The 10008-nt window shown below is 51.5% G+C and overlaps 1 protein-coding gene across 1 annotated transcript; it reads left to right on the top strand.

Annotated features, from left to right (window-relative positions):
• Window positions 1-571: 571 nt before the first annotated feature.
• Window positions 572-2590, top strand: CCDC185 (coiled-coil domain containing 185). Its single transcript, XM_016221147.2, has 2 exons — window positions 572-1720; window positions 1874-2590. The coding sequence occupies exons 1-2, from the start codon at window positions 572-574 to the stop codon at window positions 2588-2590; spliced, it is 1866 nt and encodes a 621-aa protein (XP_016076633.2).
• The last annotated feature ends 7418 nt before the right edge of the window (window positions 2591-10008 follow it).

Raw genomic sequence — 10008 nt, 5'->3', positions numbered from 1 at the left:
GTCCCATTAATGTGCTTCCACAGGCCGCTTAATTTGCGTGCTCTGTAGAGGTGCAGGGAGGTAGGGATGGTGTCCCCGGAGGTCACCTAAGGATGACTCAGAGGGCTCCTCACCCCACCCCCTCCCTGCCACTGCACCTGGACCCTCCCCCCTTCCATTCTGGAGGTGACCACGCCTCCCCCCGGGTTCTTTTAGAAGCCTGACGTTTTTAAGGTGTACAGATGCGAGATCAAATTCCTGCCTAAAATACTGGCGGTGGCTCAGTGCGCATCATTAGCTTTAAGGGTCACCCCTCATTTCCTACAACCCCCTTCTTCCCTGAGCCCTTCCTCAGCCTCCTGCCCCCCCATCCCCGCTCCCGAGGTGCAGGGTTCTAGGGAAGCCGAGTTCTAGGGAGACGGTCAAAAGCTGCGGGGCCCGCGCGGCCAGGGGCGTCATTGTGAAGTAGCGCGAGCGTCACAAGCGCCCTGAGCCCCTGGATCGCAGGGCGCGCGGAGGCGGGGGAGTCTCGGCAGCGCCCCCTGGAGGCTCGGGGGTCCTGGCTCCGATGCTGGGCGCGCCGGGCGGGAGCATGGATGGCTTCGGCCACTTCTCCGGGCGGCCTTTCCTGGACCTGTGGGAGGCCCCGCCGCCCAGCGGGGAGCGCGTGTCGTCGGGGCGGCTGCGCAGGCCCCGGCCCCAGCCGGCGCGGGGCTCCTGGGCCGGGACTGCGGGCGCGGGGAGCGAGGCCCCGGGGCCCTGGCCACCCCCACGCTGCTCGCCCACCCCCAGGCCTCGCCGCCACCGGTCCCCCGACTCCCCGCGGGAAAGTCGCAGCCTGAGCGACGTGGCCCAGAGGCCCCCCGACGGCGCCAGGAAGCACAGGACCCGCAGCTGGCGCCCCAAAGATGCCTGGACGGAGCCAAGGTCCCAGCCCCAACCGCTGCGGGGCAGCCTGCACCGCCCGGCCTGGCGGCTGCAGTCCCAGCTGCCAGCCAGACAGCCCGCGCCCTGCCCGCACTACCCTCCAGCCCGGGGAGCCTCGCCCCCGCCGTACCCCGAGGGCGCGTACACGTCCCTAAGTGGGACTTTCGGGGCAGAAGAGGGGCAGAGCGGAGACCTGTGGGCAGTGCCGGTCTGCGCGGGCCTGGACTGCTGGTCCGTCTCCTCTCTCCCCTCGGAGAGGTCCTCTGCGCTGTCCGCCTGCGTGTACACCCCGAAGAGGGACAGGGACAGTGGTGACCGGGCGGCGTCATCAGCCGGCCGGTGCTCCCAGCCCGCAGTCCCCGGCCAGGAGCTGAAGAGCCAGCGCACCCAGATCCTCAAGAACAAGCTGGAAGAGGCGGTGACGTCCTCCGGGGACCAGAAGATCGTGGCCCTGGTGCTGACCCGGCTCAAGAAGGCGCAGAGGATGCGGGAGCTGCAGCAGCTGGCGGCGGCCGCCTGGGAGGAGCTCAAGCGCTCGGACCACAAGGTCCAGGTCACCCTGGAGAGGGAACGCAAGCTGCTGCTGCAGCAGAACCGGGCCCAGTGGCAACAGAACCGGGCCCTGTGGCAGCGGGAGAAAGAGCAGCGCAAGAGTCGCCTGAGCCGGGAGCAGCAGCGGGCCCGGAGGCAGGGGGACAGTCAAGCCAAAAACGCGGCCCAGCAGGAGACCCAGCGCCAGGCCAGGCAGGAGAGGGCCCGCACCCAGGCCACGCTCAGGAAGCAGGGCGAGGTGCAGCGCCTGCAGGAGCAAGAGCAGGAGCATGAGCATGAGCTTGAGCATGAGCATGAGCTTGAGCATGAGCATGAGCTTGAGCATGAGCATGAGCATGAGCTTGAGCATGAGCATGAGCTTGAGCATGAGCATGAGCTTGAGCAGGAGCATGAGCTTGAGCAGGAGCATGAGCATGAGCTTGAGCAGGAGCAGCGGAAGCAGGACATCCAGGAGCTGCAGGAGAGGCTGCTTCAGACCTGTCCCAAGAAGCAGCTGCGGGCCACCATGGGCCAGAAGAAGGTGCGGGAGGCCCAGCTCAGCTCCCTAGTCAACTACCAGGCCCGCAAGATGCTCAGGGACTGCCAGGCCAAAGCCGAGGAGCTCCTCAGGAAGCTGTCCCTGGAACAGAGTTCCCAGCGGTCCCAAGAGATCCACAGGGGCCTGGTTAAGGAGCGTCACCGGGAGCTGAGGGACAAGGCCCGCAGGGAGGAGGCGCAGTACCAGCAGGTCCAGCTGCGCGCCGAGGAGCTGGAGCAGCAGCGGCAGGCGCGCAAGAGGCTGCTGGTGAAGCTGGCCGACCAGAAGATCCAGGAGGCCCGGGGCGCCGCCCGCAGGAGCCTCAGCGACAAAGCCCAGCACCTCCGAGAGCTCAACGCCCTGCGGGAGAGGACCCATCACATCCTGAAGCTGAAAGCCGAGAAGGAAGAGAAGTGCCACATCGAGGGCATCAAGGAAGCCATTCGCAAAAAGGAGCAGAGGCTCTCGCAGGAGAAAGGCGCCCCCTTCGAGGAGCTCCAGAAGGTCTCCAGGGCCTCGCGGAGAGATGGGGAGAGCGTGTCGGTCAACAGCTGCTGCGCTCGGCTGGCGGGCGAGGCCCCGGGGCGCGTGGGTCAGCACCGGCCGGGCGACTGAGCTCTGGTCCACCCCAGGCGGCCAGGAGGAGATGTGGCGATGGGATTCGTTTTATAATCTGATTATAAGTGAGCATGGGTTTAAAAAAAAATAAATGTATAAAATAGCTGCAGTTTCCTCTCGTGAACTAGTTTATTGATTCATTTGGATAGCTGAGAAACTTGGGAATGGAAGTTTGCAGGTTTGAAGAGAATTACTTGGCCTTTGAGGGGGTTTTCTTTAAATAGGATATATGCATTTAGCTCTCAAGTAGTCTTAGAAGCGGTACATCAGGCACATTTTTGAGGAACCAGAGAAAGACCTACACAGTAGGAGAAAAACTTGTGTGGCATGCCCCTTTCCTCTCCCAGAATTTGTGAAAGGGTAAAGAATGAAATATCCGAGTAAGAAATCCAGGGGGAGGGCCTATAAACGAGCAGATTTGGGAACCCTGCATACTGCATCCCCTCTGAGGAGTTTAGAATATACATGAAAGTTTTAAAGGCTCTGAAAAGGCTTGCAGTAAAGAAACTGATTTCAGCCAATGTTTTTCCCAAATCCTGGAACCCTGGTTTTTTCTGTGTTGTTTTTTTTTCTCAGATCATTCCATGGTGTTCTGTTAACTGTTTTTGGAAATGGCTATCTATAGTTCCTTCCAGGCTGGGAGCTTCTTTGGTCTTCCCTCCCTGCACTGACAAAGAATGTTTTCAATTTCTTTAGCACGACCACTTGACGGCTCCACCACAGCCCCATGATCCAAGAGCTCACTGCAATCTTTTGTTCTGATTTTTTACCCCCTTTTGATCAGTACTATCCAGTCTTTTGGAACAAAAATATATATATTGGAGTCCTTCTGTTTGCCCCGATGTCTCCTCTATGTCTTTCGCTGGAGGTATACGACGTCATTCTGTCTGCCCATGTTGTGTCTAATTAACCTAGCTTTCAATGAATGACTAAGCGTGCATGATTCAGGACCCTGACATTTTAAAATAAAGGAGCCAGGAGCCAAGTAGAATTTAACCCATCACATCTCACAAAGTCTCAGTCAAAAAATTCTAAAGATTTTCTTTTAGAGCCTCTATTGTAACATTTATCTTTAAAAGAGAGAGAAACAGAATAGGCCCCGGTGGAAGATTTTTGTCATATTAGTGTTTTAGAAACGACGTGAAAGGTAGCCTGGCGAGGGATTTGTTCAAAGGTCAGGGTGAGTCACATTCTCATTTTTTGTAATGGGAACTGGGCCTTCTCCCTTATTCCCTTTTCTTCCCCGGCTCTAGGTCCCCTCTACCTGCTGTCCCCAAAGACGCTTACTCAGGCCCTCGTTACTCTGCTCAGAAATGGAAGGGCTCAGACATCTCACCTCAGTGTCCAGTCTTACTCTCTTCTCTCCGCCCAAGTTAATCCCCTTCTGGCCCAGAGCCATGGCCATCCTGGGCATCCTAGGGGGCAGCTTAAGATGCTTCAGGCATGAATTTAACTCCTCTTAATATAATTATGTGACTTCGGGGAAGTTACTTTACAGATGAGGCAACTGATGAGCCTCAGTTGCCTCATCTGCAAAATGGAAATATAATTAATATTTCAAAGGGATGCTGTGAGGGGCGGTTATATAACATAAGGTGTTCGGCATAGTGCCCAGAACTTAATACACACCCATCATTAAACTGCCTCCCATCAGATCCAAGTCTGATTTTTCTGAGCATAAGAAATTAGAAAAAGAACAGCAGAATAAATGTAAAGAAATAACTATGAGTGCAGAAATTAATGAGATAGAGAGCAACAATGTAGTGAGCGTGATCAACAAAAATGAAAAGTTGCTTGTCTGAACACATGAGTAAAATTGGCAGGCTTCTAGCAGAGTTCAAGAAAGAGAGACACAAATAATATTGAAAATAAGGGCTATAATAGAGACCCAGCAGAGACTAGACAGATAAGAGTGTACTATAAAGGACACTATAAGCCAAAGAATGCATAGGGATGCATTAACTTAGAAGAAACGAAGACATTCCTTTCAAAATAACCAATTCGAACAGAATAAAAAGCCCAAATAGCTCATAACCTTTAAAACAAGGGAACCAATTGTTTAATTTTCCTACAAAGAATCACCAGGCCAGATGATTTGACAGGTAAATTCGACCAAACGTTCATGGAACATACTCTAATTTTATGTAAATCATTTGAGGGGGGAAAAAAGAGAATATTTCCCAAAGTATTCTGTCCACTATACTTTTGATACTAAAATTCGAAAAATGTAATAAAGAAAAAATCATAGGAAAGTCTCATTCATGAACATAAAGGCAGTAATCCTACACAAATATTAGCAAAATGAACCCTGCACTTCAAGAAAAAAAGATAACGCATCCTGACGAAGCAGGGTTTACTCCAGGAACATAAGGCTTAACTTCAGAAAATCTGTAATTATCATTCTCTACATTAGCATATTAAAAGAACAAAACGATATGGTAATCTCAATAGATGAACAAAACTCATTTGATGAAATTCAAAATACCCATTTATAATTTTTTAAAAATCAAACTGGCTCAGAGTAGCAGGGATTTCCTTAATCTGATAAGAGGAGTCTACCAAACACCTACAGCAAATGTTACTTTTAATGGTGAAACAGTGAAAGCTTTGAAAATCAGGAAGAAAAAAGAAAATTAAAAGGTAGAGGTTTGGAAAAAGAAAAAAGAAACACCTTAAAACTCTCAGTCACACATGATATGCTTGTCCCCATAAAGTATTTTATCTTCAACCTTAAAAGTTTATATATTCATAATAGCGATTCTTTTGGGGGATAGCCGAGAATCGGAAACAAGTCAACATCTATCAGTGGTTAACACGGATAAATAAATTGAGCCACAGTCACACGTGGAATTCTGTGCAGCAAAGACATAAAATGACCAACAGCCATACTAACAAAATGCATGGGTCTCACCAACTTGATGCTGAGTGGAAGAAGCCAGGCACCAAAAAGCACACACTGTATGATTCCTTTTATATAAAGTACAAACAGACATGACTAATCTCCACTGTGGAAATCAGGACAGTGGTGTCCCTTGGTGGGGGGCTCGTGGCTGGAAGGGGTGCAGGAAGGCAGCTTGCAGTCATGGGGCAAAACATGGGAAGTAGAGTCAATCAATATTGAGTTTAAACTCTGGCCCTGCCAGTCACCAGCTGTCTGACTACTCACAAGGGCCATAACCACGGTGAGGCTCAGTTTCCTCCACTGGGAAATGGGCGTAATGACGGGCCTCACCTCACTGCGTTGCTGTGACGTGAAAGAGATAACGCAGGTGAAGTCCGTTTCAGGCTCAGAAAGTTCTGGAAAACGGGGGCTATGGTTGTTATCAGTGTTCCTCTTCTTCATAGCCCCTCTACCAGGACTTCGGTGATTCTGGAGGTAAAACACAAGAAATAGAGTTTTCACTCCGTGGGGAGCTTTGGATTTCAAGACATTTCCTCCAAAGCTGCTTTGGAGACATGCCGCACCCCAGATATGTCCCGTTCAGCCTACCCTGGAGGTGTTTGGTCATTGAAACTCCTGCTAAGGTCACATGCACCAATGGTCAGAGGGTAAATTCTGCAATGAGGGCCCGAGATACTAATTCAGCTGCTTATTTAACTGTGCTTCCTACAAATCTCAGAACCAGCAAAACAGGCCTTTCACTCTCGCCTTTGTGACCAAATCTGCTGGAGTCCTGGGCATTCTGAAAGCGGCTGTGTTTGGGATGCCTTCTCATGCCACTCAGGGACTCCTCAAGCAGTCCCACCCCACCCCAGGCCCGTGGGTGCACAAGCACTTAGCATGGAAAGAACGCAGCTTCCCCCCTAAATTTCCTGCTTTTCATGAAAGCCTCTAAAATAGATTCTGAATTGTATAGTTTTCATACAATGCTGTTTTTGCCAAGTGTTTCTTGAATAATTAGTTGTGCCCAGTGTTTGAAAAATAACCTTGCTCAAAGAGAAGGAATATAATGTGCCTATTTATACAATGGCTCATGGCTGAGCATGGACCATGCACCGGGACGTCGCCAGTTTGATTCCCCGTCAGGGCACGTGCCCTGGTTGCAGGTTCAATCCCTGGTGGGGGGTTAGAGGCAGCCGATCGATGATGTTTCTTTCTCATCATTGTTTCCTTCTCTCCTCCCCTCCCTCTCTAAAGTAAATTTTAAAACATTTTTTAAAAACATTAATACAACCTATAGAAATGGGAGCACCCCAGAGCCAAACTGAAGGAGATGGAGAGGGGGCAAAATTTGGGCTTCTGGGAGGGAACCGTGAACATGAATTACCAGACTCCACAGAGTTATTCCAATTAGTGTTCACTGAGCTTCCTTCATTCGACAGGGCAAGTGGGGAAACAACAAATATACACACGGCACACTCACGTCCCAAGGGACATAGGAAGGAGCATCGGTCCCAGCATCCTCCCAATGTGACTTGTGCTGCAGCACAAGATGGGTCTCAGGCATTTAAAGGAGCAAGAAAAATAGGAAACACTTCCCTAGTTAATGACAAAGCAGGAGGGAGCTGGCAGTGGGCTGCCCTGGGCTAGGGGTGCTGCACAAAACCCAAATAAAACCAGAAGGAAGCCCTCCTCCCCCCCTTCCCTGACTGAAGAAGACACCGTCCAGAACATTCATTCGGTGGCGCTTTAGTCTTTCAGGCAGAAAAAGCCCTGGCGGAAGTGATTTTTGCAGGTTGAACAAAAAAAGGATTCTCTTGGGAGCACCAGGGATCAATGATAAGAGATGCAAAAGCACTTTGGAAAAGCTGGGTTACGTAAAAGGGAGGGATCCCTGTTATCAGCAGCATGTTTGCTAAGGAGATGCCAGAATATTTCTTTACCATCCGTGATCAGGACACCACAAGGACAAGTCGCTCAGGATGAAGACAGCATCAGGCCTGCAGCTTGTCAAGAGCAGGCCCACTGCGGATTAACCGCTAATGACCCGCAAGCCCCTGCCTCCCTGGCCTTGAGCTTCCACATCTGTAAATGGGGTGTAATAACACCTCGCTCATAGGGTTGGTGGGAGGCCACATAGGTCAAAGTGCCGAGGATACAGGAGGCCCTTGAAAACACCTATTGTTCACTGGGCTCTTACTTGGGGCCACCAAATACCGTGCTGAGTGTTTGTGTCCGGTCTCCCATTAATCTGCACAAGACACTATGAGATAAGAATTCCTATTCTCTGTTTAGGACAAAGACCCAGAAGCTCCAAGATGCTCGTAGGTCAAGCAGCATGCCTGAGGCCCCAAAACCCTTAACTGCCAGGATCCAGGCCCAAGCACAGATAGGACTATCCCAGCCCCAGGCTCTGCTCGCTCTCAACCATGTTTCTTCCAGAAATGTTGGTTGGAGCCCAAGTAGGCTGTCCATCCTTGGAAGGCAGGTGCTGTTTTGTATTTCCTGAACACTCCTGCTGGAGCATCTGTTCTCCTGTTGGCTGCCAATAAATATTTACTGAAATTGAATTGTAACAGCTCTGCGGGAAGCTCCCCTCTGGCTAGGACAGGGCTCTGACAGCTGTTCCTTGAGCTCCCTGTCAGGCCCCGACCCAGGTGGGATGACCTCTGCACAGCGGGGGGTCGGAGGCATCGCACTGTAGCTTCAGATCAGCCAACTGTGCCCGTCCCCACCCTGTAAAGAGGGACCCAGATCAGGTGCTCCCTGGGTGGCGGGGCAGGTGTCTGAGGCCCTGGGGCACCATCCAGTCCTGCCGTAGGAGCGTAGTTTGGCTTCTTTCAAAGGGTTGCAAGAAATCATTTAAGAAGTAACATTTGAGCCCAGCCGGCATGGCTTAGTGCTTGAGCATCCACCCAGGAACCAGGAGGTCAGGGTTCGATTCCTGATCAGGGCACATGCCTGGGGTTTTGGGCTCGATCCCCAGCAAGGGGCATGCAGGAGGCAGCCAATCAATGACTCTCTCATCATTGATGTTTCTATCTCTCTCTCCCTTCCTCTCTCTGAAATCAATTTTAAAAAAAAAAAAGGAAGTAACATTTGAGAGAGCACGGCTGTCCCACATTGTAAATCTTGGCATGTTTTCAAAACCCTGACGTGAAAACTGTATTATAGAAAAGCCGGCACCACCAGCAACTCCCAAATGAGAACTACCGAAGCGTCCACAGTGGGAAATGCACCCAGCATTTCAAATGAAGATGTCCCCACCGGTACCTCCTTCCTCCGCCTTCAGGACAGGCGCACGGGCCTTGATTTGATGTGCTACTTAACTACCACTGACGTGCAATTTAGGGAGCTCGGGTTATCTTTGCGTCGGTGATAAATGAATGCCACTGTAAACTGTCTTTAGGGTAACTCCTCCCGTGCCAGAGAGGATGAGGTCCGGGTCTCCCATGAAGTGAAAGATGGGGTGGAACATCTCCTGGGGAGCTAATGGGTGGATTTGGTAAAGATGCTCTTGCTGGGGACCAACGCCTCCTTTGCTCTCTTCCCTGCGGATTCTCCTCTAAACAAACCGCTGGTGCATCCATCACTCTTTGCCTACTTCAGAGTTAGGTCCTTCAGAGGTGACCAGGGGAGGACAGTGATTGTTACTCTGTCGTTCAAACCCTCAGGGAGCACCGACGAGTGAGCAGGAGATGACCAAATTGTGTTGACAAGCACGGGAGGCTGGCAGATGGAGCAGCTCACCGATTTGGCACCGTGCTCGGGATCGGAGCAAGCCCCACCTCCATTGCAATTAGTGTACTTTTCCAGGGACTGTTTGCCAGGCCAAAAGCACTGTAGGGATAGGAACTCCAGTGTCCCATGGCCTCTCCAGCCTCTAGCATGAGACACCCCTTAATTTTCCTTGGTTTTTATGTTGGCCTGCTCACAGATGATGCTAGATTCCAGCAAAGTTGCCTCTGGAAGACCCAGAGAGGTGTCCTGCCCTCTGTCCTACTCCCACCCTCTTCCCAAAAGCCCACATGAGAGTGGTGGCAGTGTGTCCCTGTCCCCTTCACTGTGCCACTGCTGCCCAGAATATGTAGAGTAAATGGCCCTGCCCCCCACCGTGAGTCCTGCTTTGTCACTGGGACCCACGCGCATGGTGTTCAGATTCTTACTCTCAGCTTCTAATTCAAGACAGTTCCTTCAGCCCTGCCTGCTGCCCTCGACCCCCCACCCCTCGCCAGGAGCCCAGCACAAATCCCCAACACTCGAGCCCCGTGTTCTTGCAAACTGACTCCTCCTGCCAGACACCAGCTCGCCAGGCAGGCCTAGACACGCTTACTCAGTGAGAGCTCAGGGAAGGACACCGCAAGCAGGAATGCTTCATTTTATTTAGTTAACATGACTAATTTTATGCTGACTGTTCTGCTGGAAAAAAACTGAGATAATGAATACATGCACACATGCATGCATATATACATACACATGCTTATGTACAAATACGGGGGGTGGGACACGAGAAGGTACTTCCTTCCAGTAGAGA

The sequence above is a fragment of the Miniopterus natalensis genome, chromosome 21 (genome assembly GCF_054644295.1).
Source record: "Miniopterus natalensis isolate mMinNat1 chromosome 21, mMinNat1.hap1, whole genome shotgun sequence".
In the NCBI taxonomy this organism is placed as follows: domain Eukaryota; kingdom Metazoa; phylum Chordata; class Mammalia; order Chiroptera; family Miniopteridae; genus Miniopterus; species Miniopterus natalensis.
This window is presented reverse-complemented; position numbering and strand designations above follow the sequence as displayed.